Raw genomic sequence first — 15,923 nt, 5'->3', positions numbered from 1 at the left:
CCAGGAGGCTAGTGGGCCCCCTGAACGGTATGAAGAAGCAATCTAGAGAGATAAGTGGCCAAGTCAGGCACCCTGGGTCCCCAGCCAGGAGTACTCCCCTACTTCTTAGGGCCCTCTTCTTCTGAGTTAGGCCCAAGGCAGGGTCACAGCCAGATCTCCACACTCAAGTCATTTTGTCCCAGGCTGCTCTCTGCTCTTTTTTTGGGCCCAAGGATGGAGGGAAGAACCATAGTGGCAGCATATTCCTCTCCTGGAATTCAGTCCCTGGTACCCGATCACACATTGGGTGGCCTTGGTTAAGTGTTAACCTTCTAGCCTTTCTGTGTTACTGTGCAATAGGCCAATAGACAGTGACCTCCTAAATCCTTTCAGGTGCCCAGCCCCACAGGTGAAGGGTTCCAACCAGAGTGGCTGGGTTAGTAAAATTGGGTGATGGGTTTGAAAAACCCGGAGAAACCCAGATCCAGGCTAACTGTGCGATGACCCATCCCTCCAGTGAATGGCGGCTGGTCCAGCTGGGCAGAGTGGTCACCCTGCTCTAATCGATGCGGCCGAGGCTGGCAGAAGCGTACACGGACCTGCACCAACCCTGCCCCACTCAATGGAGGTGCCTTCTGTGAGGGACAGGCCTTCCAGAAGACAGCCTGCACCACCGTGTGCCCAGGTAGGAGCCACAAGCCCCGCCCAGGCTCCTCTGCCTATGGGATGTCTATAGAGCCCCCTGAGCATCAAGGAGTCCAGACCCCAGGTCCTCAGCATGCTCTGTAGTCTTTAGTATCCAATTCTGTCCCAGACTGCTGGAGAGCTGGACTCAAGCAGTGAGCTGAAGCTAGATGGGGCTCCTGACTTTGAGAACTGCTGGGGTCCCCAGAGAGCTTGCTGCATGTATCTGTTGGGATGCCTATTGGCCACAGATGTTCATCCTGTTAACAGCCTCCTCTGTCTGTCTTCCCTCTGTTCATCTGCCCCTGTCCTTGTCCATCCAGCTGTGCTTGTCCTTTGGTTATGTATACGTGACCGTCTGCTGTTTTCTCACCCAAGTTCTGGGCTCTCTCTGAGCCAGTCACCTTAAGTATCTTTGTTACAGTCTGCTGAGTTCATCTAGCTACCCCTGACCTGTGGCTGTGTGGATATGGTATTGATTTACTAACTGGCCTGCACATATGTTGCATGCATGCATCCGTGGGCGCACGTGTGTGCATTGGTGTCACTGTTTCTGTGTTGCTCTTCGAATGCATAACTGCGTGTGCTGTGTTCCCACAGTGGATGGAGCATGGACGGAGTGGAGCAAGTGGTCGGCTTGCAGCACAGAGTGTGCGCACTGGCGCAGTCGTGAGTGCATGGCGCCCCCACCCCAGAACGGAGGCCGGGACTGCAGCGGAACGCTGCTTGACTCCAAGAACTGCACCGATGGGCTGTGTGTGCAGAGTGAGTGCTCTGGAGTCAGGTGACAGACCCCTCTGCCCCTGCCCAGCCTTGAGCCACTGTGCCCAACCTGAGCAGAGCAGCCCGCAGGGCGTCCGTCCACCCCCCCCATCCTTCATCTCATCCGTGCCGTGACCCCATCACCTCGTCTACCATTCTTTATCTGTCATCCATGTCATTGTCTCCCCTTTATTTCCCTTGACAGATAAGAGAACTCTAAACGACCCTAAAAGCCAACGTAAGTCCCATTTTGTGACTGTCCTCTTCTGGGGATCCCTGGCTCTCCTCGGCTGGCTTTCCATGGGTGTGGGGTGCAGGACAGGGAAAGTTGATGACATCCTCCTCTCCCTCCACTCCCAGTACAGCCCCATAGGATCCCTCCGCCTCATGCATCTTGCCACACTCCCATCACAGAGAGGCAAGCAGACTCTTGGCTGACAGAAAGGCCCCAGGCCTCCCCTTACCCTCCTGTTATAGAATAGGACACTGAATCTCAGAGAGAAGAAATTTGTCCAAGGAACAAACTAGGAAGGTAGCAGAGCCAGGACTTGAACCCAGATATTTTTGTGGCCAGAGCAGATGGTCCTAATCATTGTCTCTCCTCTCTGAGACGTGCTGGGAGACCGGGTCACGTCTGTCCCACACTGTACCCCTAGCAGCTGGGCCACACCTCCCAAGTTCACTCTGGTGAGAGCGGTACTGCTCTGATTCAGCTCCCCGGTGACTTCTCTCCTGCCCCTCGGGCCCCTTGCCACTGCGACTGCAATATCAGAGCAACACAGCCTCTCCCTCAGACTAGCCTGTGGTAATTAAAGAGCAATTTCAGATCATTCTGGAATCATAAAACCGGCAGGGAAGTCTTCAGCCCAGCACCCCGAGAGGCCAGGCCGGTGGCTGATTAGGAAGTATAAATCACCAAGCAAGTGGCCCCCAGTGTGAGTGAGGACATGAGAGCATCTGAGCCAAGCTTAGGGAAGAGCCTGCTCCTGTTGGGGCAGAAACCTCCAGAGAGCGGGGAGCTCAGCCCTGAGGAAGAGTCTCTAGCAGCTCCCTGGTTGCCAGGATGCCCTGGGGGAGCCCAGTGAGGACTGTTGAGTAGAAAAGCAGTGTAGGAAGTGAGCAGGCTCCCAGAGCAGGAAGCCATGGCCTTCCATGCTAGGAGGCCTGGGCTCACCCACGGGTGCGGAAGGCCAGGCGTTGGAACTCAGGCTACCTCTCCCAGAGTTCCCTGCTTTTAATGAAACATGAGTGCCTCTTGGAGCTCCCAAAAGAAGCAAGACCAAAGAGCATCTGCCTGGTGGCCCCCATCTTGGCTGTGCCTGAGCTGGCTGATGTGAAGGTCGCTCACCCCAGGTGGCTTTTAAAATTCACATTTCACTTAATTAGAAGTAAATTCATTAAAACACACAGCTCCTCAATTGCACGGGTCACATTTCAGTTCTCGGTAGCCGCCTGTATCTACTTGAGTGCACAAGGGACGGTGTGGATGGGATATTCCCATCCTCCTAGACCGGTCTGTGGACCCTGCCTCTGACCTTTCCAGGTTCCTGCCTGGCAGGCAATAAGTAGTTATTTGCAACCATAGCCCCCTGCTGGAGGAAGGAGGTGCAGCCATGGGTGGCCTTCCCCAGTTCACCTCTTTTCACCCATCTGCTCTTCACCTCTCCATCCATTGCTTTGCCTCTCACGCCACTCCTCCCACCCTCTCCACCTCCCATCCTTGGCGTGGCCGAGGAGACTGCTTAAGGAGGTTTCGGGGAGCCAGGGCCTTTGGTCATAGGGAAGTCGTAGGCCCGGAGCGAAGCCTTGTCATTTAGGTGGAATTGTGTGCCCCGCGTGTTTCTGAGCCTCCCACCCCGGGCTCCTCAGCTTGTGAATCGGACCTATTGGTTCCGTTACCTTCAACGCTACCCTAAGAGGATGGGCAATCGGGCAGGGGTTCTATGACAGTGTACGGGGGAAGAGATGGACTCCTGGGGGTGTGAGACTTCCCTGAGGCCACCAATCTGCCTTGGCAGGTGGAGCCTGGGATCTAGATTTTCCTTGGGACCCTCAAGGGCCTGCCCCTCACTTAACCCTACTGTTTCTACAGTCCTGGAACCCTCAGGAGACGTGGCGCTGTACGCAGGCCTCGTGGTAGCCATCTTTGTGGTTGCGGCAATTCTCATGGCCGTGGGCGTGGTCGTGTACCGCAGAAACTGCCGGGACTTTGACACGGACATCACTGACTCCTCAGCTGCCCTCACTGGCGGTTTCCACCCTGTTAACTTCAAGACTGCAAGGCCTAGTAAGGACCTGGAGGAGCCTGGGGTGGCAGGAATGGTGGGGGGCCCACAGAGCAGAGGAGCTAGCTGTCACCAGAGCTGTGGGGTCCTGACAGCCTCTTGGCGTATTTCTCCATTTGTCTGAAGCTCCCCGTGGCAGGTGGCAATTGCGCCTTCTGTGGCTAGACCTGTGGAGAGGGCAGAAGGCCCGGAGGGAACAGAGTAGGCAGGGCCAGTGTGGTGATGGGTAGGGAAGGTGAGTCTAACTATCACACTCACCCCTGCAGACAACCCGCAGCTCCTGCACCCGGCCGCCCCTCCAGACCTGACAGCTAGTGCTGGCATCTACCGTGGGCCCGTGTATGCCCTGCAGGACTCCGCCGACAAGATCCCAATGACTAATTCGCCCCTGCTGGATCCCCTGCCTAGCCTCAAGATCAAGGTCTATAACTCCAGCACCACCGGCTCTGGATCTGGCCTGGCTGATGGAGCCGACCTGCTGGGTGTCCTCCCGCCCGGCACATACCCAGGCGATTTCCCCCGGGACACCCACTTGCTGCACCTGCGCAGTGCCAGCCTTGGTTCCCAACAGCTCCTGGGCCTGCCTCGAGACCCCGGCAGCAGCCTGAGCGGCACCTTTGGTTGCCTGGGCGGGAGGCTGAGCATTCCTGGCACAGGTAGGTCCGTGGTCCTGACGCTCAGATGGGAAAGTGAAGCTCGGGGCAGATTATACATAGAGAAGTCTGGTTGAAGACCTGAGATCAGGCCTACTTGGGCCTCTCAAGGTCAGGGAAGTCTTGGGTCAAGCACTTGGAGGGGCCTCACCGCCCCTGTCAGGTTGGGAGAATGGCTCTTATTGTTAGAGTCCCACAGAGAGATCCTAATTTTGAGAGACAGCAGGGCGGGGTACCCATCTCAACTTGTTCAAGTATCAGCTGGCAGCTTTTCAGAGTGCTGTCCTGAGCCAGTATAGAAGGAGCTCAGGGGCTTCTGACACCCCCTACCCCCACCCCAGCAATGTTAGAGACTCCTGTATTCCTGGGCATACCAGCTATGGCCGAGTGGCCTGGCTGCTCCCTGTATCTGTCCCCCGCCTCTCTTCCCCAATCTAGAGTCTTTCCGGAATGTCTCTAAGCTGGAGCCAGGTCCCACCCCATCCTTCTTATCTCCTCTACTTCCTCCAACCTCCTTCCTGACGACCTTCCCTTCCTCCCTAGGTGTCAGCCTGTTGGTACCAAATGGAGCCATCCCCCCGGGCAAGTTCTATGAGATGTATCTACTTATCAACAAAGCCGAAAGCACCCTGTGAGTAGACATTCCAGCCCTGGCCAGGCAGTGCCCCTTCTCCTCTGGAGCTTGGTCCCCAGTGTCCAGGGTCCCCCGGAGAAAGCGTGTTCTAAATGAGTAAAACCCGGCAGCAGCAATTCCCTCCTGTGCAAAGGGGATTTACCAATGAGTGCACTGTTTACTGTCCCATTGCTGTGGCAAATGCCTGATAAGAACTTAAGGAGGTAGCATTGATTTGGGCTCACCATAGTGACGGCCCCTCTGACTGTGGTCACAGGACTGTGGAGCATCCGCAGTCAGAACTAAAGAGGGCCGAACACCGGTGCCCCAATGTTCCCCTTTCCTTTTCGTTCCCTAGCCCACAGGACATGCTACCTGCCTTCAGAGTAGGTCTCTCCTCCTTCTTAACCCTCTCTGGGACACCCTCACAGACAGGCATGTCAGGGTTTGCATCTCTTCCATGACCCCGAATCCAGTCAAGTCCACAGAGAAGATTAACTGTCACAGCTAGTAAGAAACATGGAATGTCTCAGTTCAAACCTGGGCCTAGAACATGAACAAGAGAGTCGCGTGTACACACGCCATGTGCGTTGTTTATGAGAGGTCATTCCAGCTGAATGGTAGTCACGGGCAGTTAATGAAACAACGTGGACAGACATTAGGAAGTGTTCTGCTTAAGGAACCTGCAAGGATGTTTTCCCTCATGCTAATACCTTCATGCCTCCAAGAACACGGGCACAACGCCCTTTCTGACACACTGGTGGTTGTGTAGATTAGAACCAGCTCTCCCGAGGGTAGTGTAAGAGCGTGCAACCCTGTTGCCCTGGGTGTCTTGGAACTCACTGTGTAAACAGGCTGGGCTTGAACTCAGAGATCAGCCTCTGCCTCCCCTAGTGCTGAGATGAAAGGTGTGCACCACTATGGTTTTGTTTATGGTCGCAAATGTTTTTTTTTGTTTTTTTTTCTCCACGGAGACAGCATCTCCCTATATACTCCCCAGGCTGGCCTCAAACTTAGAGATCCACGTACTTCTGCTTCCTGAGTGCCGGGATTAAAGATGTGTGCCATGCCCAGCTCATTCTGGTTTCTGAATCTTTCATATCCATCCCCCCCAGTCCCCACCCCGTGCTTTTTTTTTAAAAAAAAGATTTATTATGTATAGTTTTCTGTCTGCATGTGTCCTTGCAAGCCAGAAGAGGGCACCAGATCTCATTACGGGTGGTTGTTGCTGGGAATTGAACTCGGGACCTCTGGAAGAGCAGTCCGTGCTCTTAACCGCTGAGTCATCTCTCCAGACTGTTTTTGTATTTTTGTTGATTTGTGCTGTTTTAAAGAAAAGTAAAGGAAGACCAGAATGTTATGTAAAACCCCAGACTTTTGAGGCTGTGCAAAGCTTTGGATGAGACTGTTTTGACGTAATAGCAAAATCTAGAATGTTCTTCCTGGTTTATGCCACATCCCTACTTCCCACTGCTGTGATGTCTGCAGGCCCTCCCTCCCCCCCAGCAGCAGAGACTTGCCTTGGCAAAGGCCTTGGGTGGAGGTGGGGGCCCTGCAGGAGTGAAGTGTGCCCCTGCTGCATGGGTACTTCCGGCCTTCATTCACTGTCTCCCTCTGCCCGCCCCCTTAGCCCGCTTTCGGAAGGGACCCAGACAGTATTGAGCCCCTCGGTGACTTGTGGTCCCACGGGCCTCCTCCTGTGCCGCCCTGTCATCCTCACTGTGCCCCACTGTGCTGAAGTCATCGCTGGAGACTGGATCTTCCAGCTCAAGACCCAGACCCATCAGGGCCACTGGGAGGTGAGGCGCTGGGTGCAGTGGCCAAGTCTCAGGACACCTCCTCTCCTGACTGATCCCAGCCCAGAGGACCACATTCTCTTCTCCCCATGTAGGAGGTGGTGACCTTGGATGAGGAGACCCTGAACACCCCCTGCTACTGCCAGCTGGAGGCTAAGTCCTGCCACATCCTGTTGGACCAGCTAGGCACCTACGTGTTCACGGGCGAGTCCTACTCACGCTCAGCAGTCAAGCGGCTCCAGCTGGCCATCTTTGCCCCAGCCCTCTGCACCTCCCTGGAATATAGCCTCAGGGTCTACTGTCTGGAGGACATGCCTGTGGCATTGAAGGTAGGAGCATGTGGGGGCACTGCAGGGGCATCGACACAACCCATCATCAGTTGCTCCCCTCCCAGGGTGCATGGTCCCGGCCAGGCATCTTTCTGGCACCATTGTCCATCATCAGTCAGTAGTCACTCTTCCTGTCATCAGACGTCAGAACAGCATTGGATTCTCAGACAGGGGTGGTGGCCACAGCTCCTGACTCTGGGATGGAGGTGGGGGACAAGCAGGGATATCTCTTTTGAGGGGTTTGAGGAAAGTGGACCTCAGACCTAAGCCCTGGATAGCAAGTTGTCACTCTGGGTGGAGAAGAGGAAGGACATTAGGGACAGCAGAAAGACTTCCTGCCAAGACAGGTGTGCAGCTCAGCATGTGTGGACAGTGTAGGGAGTGTGTAGGTGTGACTGTGTTAAGTGACAGAGAGGGCTGGAGAAACGAGCCGCTTGTTAGAAAACTTGGGTCATGCTTAGTAACTGGGATGCTGTCCAGGGGCAAGGAGCCCTGCTGTGGCAGACCCCTGTTCACAGGTGCTCTGTAGAAAGGTCTGCAGCTGTGGGGTGTGTGTGTGTGTGTGTGTGTGTGTGTGTGTGTGTGTGTGTGTGTGTGTGTGTTGGTAAACAAGAGACAAAGGTCAGTTGGGAAGCCGGGACTAAGTCCCAGACAGCAGGCAGTGGCCAAGAGATTAGGCTAGACCTTGTGGTTGGTCAGTAAGATGGGCAGGCCAGGGATTGATGGGATGAGAGAACATAGCCCAGACTTCTAACAGACACAAAGGGAAAGCCAATGGAGACCGGAAGTGAGGGAGAAGCAAGGGCAGATGAGGAGATGTTAGGCAGAGATGGAAGGGGATGATATTGGCAGATGTGGAGAACATAGTCACCACCTGTCGTACATGTCCCAAAGTCACTGTCCCTTTCCCAGGTCATCCGTCTCGTTCTAGCGTGATACTGGAGGATATAGAGTTGGCTCTCTTCTCCATCCTTCCCGTAGCCCTCTGGGAAGCCTCATAGTTCTTCTGGACAGATGGGACAGACGGGACGGACCGATGCCTCCTCCCGGCTCCGACTTGGGGTCTCTCCTAATCATTTCTCTGAGGCTCATGTGGCTTTCTCAGGCTCCGTGCTGGGGACTAATGTGATATAGATGAAAAGGCCTTGGGGAAGAAGACACGTCCCCTGTGGGACTGGACTACCCCAACATTCCAAGAGCCTCCCAAAGGGGTGGGGCCCTGCTGTCAGCCTCCTGCAGCTGGGTCTGGTGGCACTGGTGCTGGCTAGTGTTCATCCTGGCAGAGGGTGGTGTGAGGATCAACAGGGAAGCTGCCACGTTCTGGCCTGATTGCGTTCTTTACTTGTTCAAGCCTCATCTATTCACCCTTCTTCCCACTACCTGTCCATTCTTCTTCCTGTGCACTCTTCCTGTACACTCTTCCTGTACACTCTTCTTCCTGTCCACTCTTCCTGTACACTCTTCCTGTCCACTCTTCTTCCTGTCCACTCTTCCTGTCCACTCTTCTTCCTGTCCACTCTTCTTCCTGTCCACTCTTCCTGTCCACTTCCTGTACACTCTTCCTGTACACTCTTGCTGTACACTCTTCTTCCTGTCCACTCTTCTTCCTGTCCACTCTTCTTCCTGTCCACTCTTCTTCCTGTACACTCTTCTTCCTGTACGCTCTTGCTGTACGCTCTTCCTGTACACTCTTCTTCCTGTACGCTCTTCCTGTACACTCTTCCTGTACACTCTTCTTCCTGTACACTCTTCCTGTCCACTCTTCTTCCTGTACACTCTTCCTGTACACTCTTCCTGTACACTCTTCTTCCTGTACACTCTTGCTGTACGCTCTTCCTGTCCACTCTTCTTCCTGTCCACTCTTCCTGTCCACTCTTCCTGTCCACTCTTCTTCCTGTACACTCTTCTTCCTGTCCACTCTTCCTGTCCACTCTTCCTGTCCACTCTTCTTCCTGTCCACTCTACTTCCTGTCCACTCTTCTTCCTGTCCACTCTTCTTCCTGTCCACTCTTCCTGTACACTCTTCCTGTACACTCTTCCTGTACACTCTTGCTGTACACTCTTCTTCCTGTCCACTCTTCCTGTACACTCTTCTTCCTGTACACTCTTCCTGTACACTCTTCCTGTACATTCTTCCTGTACACTCTTCTTCCTGTACACTCTTGCTGTACACTCTTGCTGTACACTCTTCCTGTACACTCTTCCTGTATACTCTTCCTGTTCACTCTTCCTGTACGCTCTTCCTATACACTCTTCCTGTACACTCTTCCTGTACACTCTTCTTCCTATACACTCTTCCTGTACACTCTACTTCCTGTGCACTCTTCTTCCTGTACACTCTTCTTCCTGTACACTCTTCCTGTACACTCTTCCTGTACACTCTTCCTGTACACTCTTCTTCCTGTCCACTCTTCCTGTCCACTCTTCCTATACACTCTTCCTGTACACTCTTGCTGTACACTCTTGCTGTACACTCTTCCTGTACACTCTTCCTGTCCACTCTTCCTGTACACTCTTCTTCCTGTACACTCTTCCTGTACACTCTTCCTGTACACTCTTCTTCCTGTACACTCTTCCTATATACTCTCCCTATACACTCTTCCTGTACACTCTTGCTTGTACACTCTTCCTGTACACTCTTGCTGTACACTCTTCCTGTACACTCTTGCTGTACACTCTTGCTGTACACTCTTGCTGTACACTCTTCCTGTACACTCTTGCTGTACACTCTTCCTGTACACTCTTCTTCCTGTCCACTCTTCCTGTCCACTCTTCCTATACACTCTTCCTATACACGTAAACAGCCTATGTGGCCATCCAGCTACTACCCATCTCTTTACTCAGGTATCTTTCCTTCCAAATATTCTATTCATATACCTACTCCTTTGTATATCTGTTTACCCACCTAACGCACACATCTATCCAATGATCCATTCATCTGTCCATCCATCCATTCATCATCTTTGTGTTTACCCATTCATATACTCAGTATCCTACCTGTATGTCCAACCCATCTATACATTTATCTAATTCTCCTTCCAAGCTCCTGTTACCCACTCATGTATCTGTCTATCCCTCTTATCTGTCCACCCATATATCATCTATCCAGTTTACTGGTTATCTGTTTATCTCCCATAGCCTGTAAGCCTGTCTGTCTGTCTGTCTGTCTGTCTACCTATCCATCCATTATCCATCTACCCACCCATTCCATTCATCCACTCATGTATCTGCCCATCCATTCATCTGAAGCACCTTCTTAATGGGATCAGATGGGTCTGGCCCCAGACTAGCAACTGGCAGTATAAAAGACCCGTGGGCCAAGGGTAACAAGCCCCTCCCACTGCCCTGTCCACAGGAAGTGCTGGAGCTGGAGCGGACTCTGGGCGGCTACTTGGTAGAAGAGCCCAAGCCTTTGCTCTTTAAGGACAGTTACCACAACCTGCGCCTCTCCCTCCACGACATCCCCCATGCCCACTGGAGAAGTAAGCTGCTGGCCAAGTACCAGGTGAGCACTGGGCCTGGGGAGGGGCAGGGAGGGGCGGGGAGGGGCGGGGAGGAACCACTGCTCCATCCTTGGTAGTGAAGCAAGCATTGTTTCCCGGGTCTCCCATCCCTGTCCTGTCTCCCCAGCCTGTTGTCCTCCATGTTTCCAGCCATCTTCAGGCCCAACCCTAAATTCTGTGCCACTGACAGCGACGTCTATAGCCCCTCTTGCACCTCACCCCCCACAAATACCCATGCCCATCACCTCCACATCCCCTTCAGGCCCTTTATATACTGCATGTTGCTGGTCTGGGGCCACACCCGTCTAAACAAATACAAGCCTTGCAGACTAACTCTGCTTATCTCTGCACTCATGGTCCTTTGTTCCATCCTGCAGCATATGCCACCATTGAGGCCCTAGGTGGTCCATGCTCCAGCTCATGTATGCACGCTGACACACACACACACACACACACACACACACACACACACACACACACACACATTCTGTCTTCCCTTCCCATACAGGCCCATTTCTCAACTCCCAGAACTAAGGGGGTCAGCACCATTTAGCTTGCCAGCTTTCCCTACTCTGAAAAACATTTCATAGAGAGACTTGAACTGCCTCCAGAGGCCCAGCCCTCCCTGAGGCTGGTCCCCACCCACTTCTGGCAAATGCCTACTTTCTCCTGCAACCCTGACCACCTACCTACCTACCTCTCCTGCAGGAGATTCCCTTCTACCACATCTGGAATGGCAGCCAGAAAGCCCTGCACTGCACTTTCACCCTGGAGAGGCACAGCCTGGCCTCCACCGAGTTCACCTGTAAAGTCTGCGTGCGGCAGGTGGAAGGGGAAGGTCAGATCTTCCAGCTGCACACCACGCTGGCCGAGGTGAGGGTTGGTGACAGCCCAGGGGACTGAGGCTCTGGTACACACGTACCTCACTCCCCAGCATCTCCCGTGAAGACTCCTCTTCCCTTCGAGTCACAGCAGGGATCTGGGCACCTTGAGCGGGCAACCATTACTTACTAAGCACTGTTCACATGGCATATATTACCAGATCAAGTGTCACACCTACCCACAGGGAGAGAGGTTATGGTGGTCCCCGTGTGGAAGATAAGAGTCTCAAGGCTGGGGCTGTAGCTCACTTGTCAGAGTGCTTGCATAGCATGCGTGGTGTCGTCTTGGGCTCCACCATCAAATAAAGCAGGCATGGTGGTGTACACCTGTACTCCCAGTACTTGGGACATGGAGGCAGGAGGATCCAAGGTCATCTTCAGCTACATTGTGAGTTTAAGGATAGCCTGTGCTACATGAGACCCTATCTCCCAAAAAAAAAAAAGTCTTGGGGAATATCATTTAAGGACTGGCCTGTGGCTCCCAACCACTAACTCCAAACTGAGCTTTAGACAAAGCCCTCCAAGATGACCAGTGTAGTAGAAAGCACTCAACCCAGGTCTCAAGCCAGCTCTCCCCCAGGTAGGTCTCCTGTCCTCTCTAGACTTTTTTTTTTTTTTTTTTTTTTTTTTGCCAGAGCTGGGGACCGAACCCAGGGCCTGGCGCTTGCTAGGCAAGCACTCTACCACTGAGCTAAAACCCCAGCCCCCTAGACTCTTTTCTACCTGTATCAGAGCTGGTCTTCTTCATGGCCTAGGCCATGGCTATGACTCCTGGGGCTTCCTCCCAAGGCTGAGTCAACGTGTGCCCAGGGCTGATCCCAAGTAAGGTCACACCTGATACAGGGCATCGAGCAACCCTTGCTAGAGATGACCTAGAAGAGACAAGTGATTGTAGAGCCCAGGGCATCGTGGGTGCTAGGCGAGCACTCGGCCAATTAAGCTACAACCTCAGCCCTTCAGCCCCTGTCCAGGCAGGGAGACGGGATGAGCTCCTGTCCATCACCGGCCTTATCACTCTCCTCCCTACCCTTCCAGACACCTGCTGGCTCCCTGGATGCACTCTGCTCTGCCCCTGGCAATGCTGTTACCACCCAGCTGGGACCCTATGCCTTCAAGATACCACTGTCCATCCGCCAGAAGATCTGCAACAGCCTGGACGCCCCCAGCTCACGGGGCAACGACTGGCGGCTATTGGCACAGAAACTATCCATGGACCGGTGAGTATCCCAAGCCACGGTCACCTCTATTGTCCTCGGCTCCCCTTGTGCCGTCATCAGTGACAGATCCACAGCTGGGGTTGTATGCACTGAGGTCCCTGTCCCCCTGCCCAGTGTCCCTCTCAGAGACACTGTGAGCCAGGTGGGCTTTGAGTGATCGCTACGATCGATTCTCTAAGCACTGCTCTTCCATAGTGTAGGCAAACACTTCCTTGCCCATACCAGGGGCAGACCCAGCCCTGACACCAGGTAGTCATGGTCGCTACCAGCGTCTCGGTGCCCAGGCTCTTTTAGGGTACTCTGAATGCCAGGGGTACATGGTGAAAGTGTCAAATGGTCACTTCCTGGAAATTCTTATCCCCTGGCCTTGAGCAGGGATAAAAGATGGTTCCGACAGAGAAGCGCTTGCTTCATACGCATGAGGACCTGAGTTCAATTCCCAGTACCCACGTCAAAATACCAGGCGTGCTGACACACACTTACAATCCCAGCACTGGGGAGATGGAGACAGGAAGGTCCCTGGGATCTGCTAGCCAGCCAGTCTAGCTGAATAGTGAGCTCCTGGCCAGTGAGAAACCCTGCCTCAAATGAGGTGATTGGTGTTCCTAAGGATGACACAGGAGATTGCCCCCTGACCTACACACACACACACACACACACACACACACACACACACACACACACTTGCCCTGTGACCTACACATACACATACGCATGCACGCACGTACACATTAAAAACTAATTTTTAGCCAGGTGGTGGCGGTGGCGCATGCCTTTAATTCCAGCACTCAGGAGGCAGAGGCAGGCAGATCTCTGTGAGTTGGAGGCCAGCCTGGGCTACAGAGTGAGTTCCAGGAAAGGTGCAAAGCTACACAGAGAAACCCTGCCTCGAAAAACCAAACCAAACCAAACCAAAACAAAACAAACAAAAAAACCATTTTTTAAAAACAACTGGGTGCTAGAAATGGGAGGGGCTTAGAGAGATGGATGAGACTCCTCTCCTACCCTTAGAAAGATGGATGAGACTCCTCTCCTACCCTCAGAGGAGCTTGTCCTGCAGGGACAGGCCCAGAATGAAAGTGAACGCCAGAGAAGTGGGTAGCATGGCAGCTTGGAAGGTCTCTCAGGGTCCCCGCATCTTTTGATGATGGTGATGAATAAGAGGTGAGGGTGCTTTGGGCGAGCTTAGACCTCATCAGCAGCTGTGATGAATAAGATGTGAGCGGCTGTGGGAGTCAACTCTTCCCCACTGCGGAGTTCATCGGGCCGTTTAAAGGGGTAAAGATGGGTCCCGGCCCACAGTTCCAGAGGCTTTGGCTCCTGCTCAGCTTTTGCCGCTGCTGTACATCAGAGCAAAGCTGACCACTGTGTCAGGGGGCTACAATGGAGCAAAGTCACCTGAGAAGTAGACCGGAAGGGCCAGGGCAGGACACACCCCAGTGTGACTGGTTTCTTCCATCATGTCCCACCTTCCACAGGTCCACCCCTGGCCAACCATCTATTTAGATGTCACGAGCGTGTGTTCAGAATGTGTGACCCTCCCAAGTGTCACTCTGCATGGGGCATGTGTGGAGGTCAGGGGACAACTTTGGGTGTCGGGCCTCACCTTCCACTGTGTTTGAGACGGGGTCACTTTGTTCTTCTGCCTGTGTGCCAGGCTAGCCCAGGAGCCTCCAGGGACTCCCCTGTCTCTGCTCCTTGAGGTGGGGTGCTCAAGGAACACGGGGATTATAGACATTCACACTATGCATATGACTTTTATGTTGGTTCCAGGGATTTGAACCCAAGTCCTCACATTGACCCACAGAACTGTCTTGCCAGCCCTTAATCAGATGTTGAGTCCCTCCGTGGATCTATCTGTTGATGAATGCAGAGGCTCGGGACCCAGGCACTTGTTCAAAGCCCCGCCTCTGAACACTGCTTGTAGGAGATCAGGTTGTCCATCCACGAGCCTTTTCAGGAATACTGCATTCCCAGACTCTCACAGGAGATAACTGACGTTGTTCCTATTTTGGAGATGGGATGAGTCTTAGAGGATGCATTGATGTGCATGGGGCTGTGCAGCCCTGCAGTCGGAGGACATGGGATTCAGACCCACAGCTGTTACAGGGACTCTGGAGCCCACGGTCTTCTCACCGCCTGGATCTTCCCAACTCTCGGGCAGGGAAGCCAACATTTCTCTTTCTTTCCAACAGGTACCTGAATTACTTCGCCACCAAAACTAGTCCCACAGGCGTCATCTTGGACCTCTGGGAGGCTCAGCAGCAAGATGATGGGGATCTGAACAGCCTGGCGAGTGCCTTGGAGGAGATGGGCAAGAGTGAGATGCTAGTAGCCATGGCCACTGATGGGGACTGCTGAGCGCTTGTGACCGCAGGCCAGCTGGGACCAGTGTGGGACCAGTATGAGACAGTGTAAGGAGACCTAGCAGCCTCTCCATGGGGGTGTCCAGCCTCTGCCATCCCTGGCTCACAGCTGGAATGGTCCCTCACCCCCCTCCCTGCCACCACCTTCAGACCACCACAGCCTTAGAAAACCTCTGTGCTCTACTGCTGAGAGGCCAGGATCCTCTGCCCCACCGTTTCCTGGCTCACACTGGGATGGGCTGAGGCCTCTGGGGCAGCCTAAGGCCAGAGACTTTCCCCTCGACAACCCACCACCCCCAGGCCTGTGACGGTGGGGGCCCACAGGTTTCAATTCTGTGTTCACGTCATCTTTTGCTCGGGATGCGTCTCCTATCCCTGGTCCTCTTTGAAAGGTTGAGTTCAGTTCAGACCAACTGCTGTCTCCTGTCAACAAGCAAAAAAAAAAAAAGGAAGGAAGGAAGGAAGAATGAATGAACACTTCATAAGTCAGTGAGCAAAAACCACAAGGGAAAAAAACAACCCAGTTTCTTAGGAAACGCAAATGATTTATTATCCAGATACTTGGATAGGTCCTTTTTAAGAAAAAACAAACAAAAAAGTAAGAAAAGAAAAAGGGGGGGGGGGGGGGCAGGGGGCCTTTTATTCTCCAATGTGGTTAAGAGTGGGGATGCTTGTGACCTGGGCCACAGGCGAGTGCGGTCATGGGCACATGTGTGCACAGATGTGTACATGTGCACATGGGTGTTGTCTGGAAAAGACTGCACGGGGACTAAATTGGACTAAATTGCGACCAGGTCTCCATTTCTCCAGCTTTGCAGGGAGCTGGTATGGGGTTTGAGCCACTGGGTTCTAAGT

The 15,923-nt window shown here is 53.5% G+C and overlaps 1 protein-coding gene across 2 annotated transcripts in view; it reads left to right on the top strand.

Annotated features, from left to right (window-relative positions):
- Positions 1-15,532, top strand: part of Unc5b (unc-5 netrin receptor B) — a 68,357-nt gene extending 52,825 nt beyond the window's left edge. Inside the window, exons 6-17 of one of the 2 annotated variants that reach the window (XM_036167775.1) lie at positions 497-664; positions 1,264-1,428; positions 1,631-1,663; positions 3,518-3,712; positions 3,977-4,366; positions 4,907-4,994; positions 6,607-6,775; positions 6,868-7,101; positions 10,457-10,606; positions 11,313-11,477; positions 12,521-12,702; positions 14,898-15,532. In XM_036167775.1, coding sequence (XP_036023668.1) covers positions 497-664; positions 1,264-1,428; positions 1,631-1,663; positions 3,518-3,712; positions 3,977-4,366; positions 4,907-4,994; positions 6,607-6,775; positions 6,868-7,101; positions 10,457-10,606; positions 11,313-11,477; positions 12,521-12,702; positions 14,898-15,063 — 2,105 coding nt within the window. In that variant the 3' untranslated portion in view covers positions 15,064-15,532. The remainder of the gene's footprint in view (positions 1-496; positions 665-1,263; positions 1,429-1,630; positions 1,664-3,517; positions 3,713-3,976; positions 4,367-4,906; positions 4,995-6,606; positions 6,776-6,867; positions 7,102-10,456; positions 10,607-11,312; positions 11,478-12,520; positions 12,703-14,897) is intronic. The other variant, XM_036167776.1, reaches the window with a different exon arrangement.
- The last annotated feature ends 391 nt before the right edge of the window (positions 15,533-15,923 follow it).

The sequence above is a fragment of the Onychomys torridus genome, chromosome 18, assembly GCF_903995425.1.
Source record: "Onychomys torridus chromosome 18, mOncTor1.1, whole genome shotgun sequence".
Classification (NCBI taxonomy): domain Eukaryota; kingdom Metazoa; phylum Chordata; class Mammalia; order Rodentia; family Cricetidae; genus Onychomys; species Onychomys torridus.
This window is presented reverse-complemented; position numbering and strand designations above follow the sequence as displayed.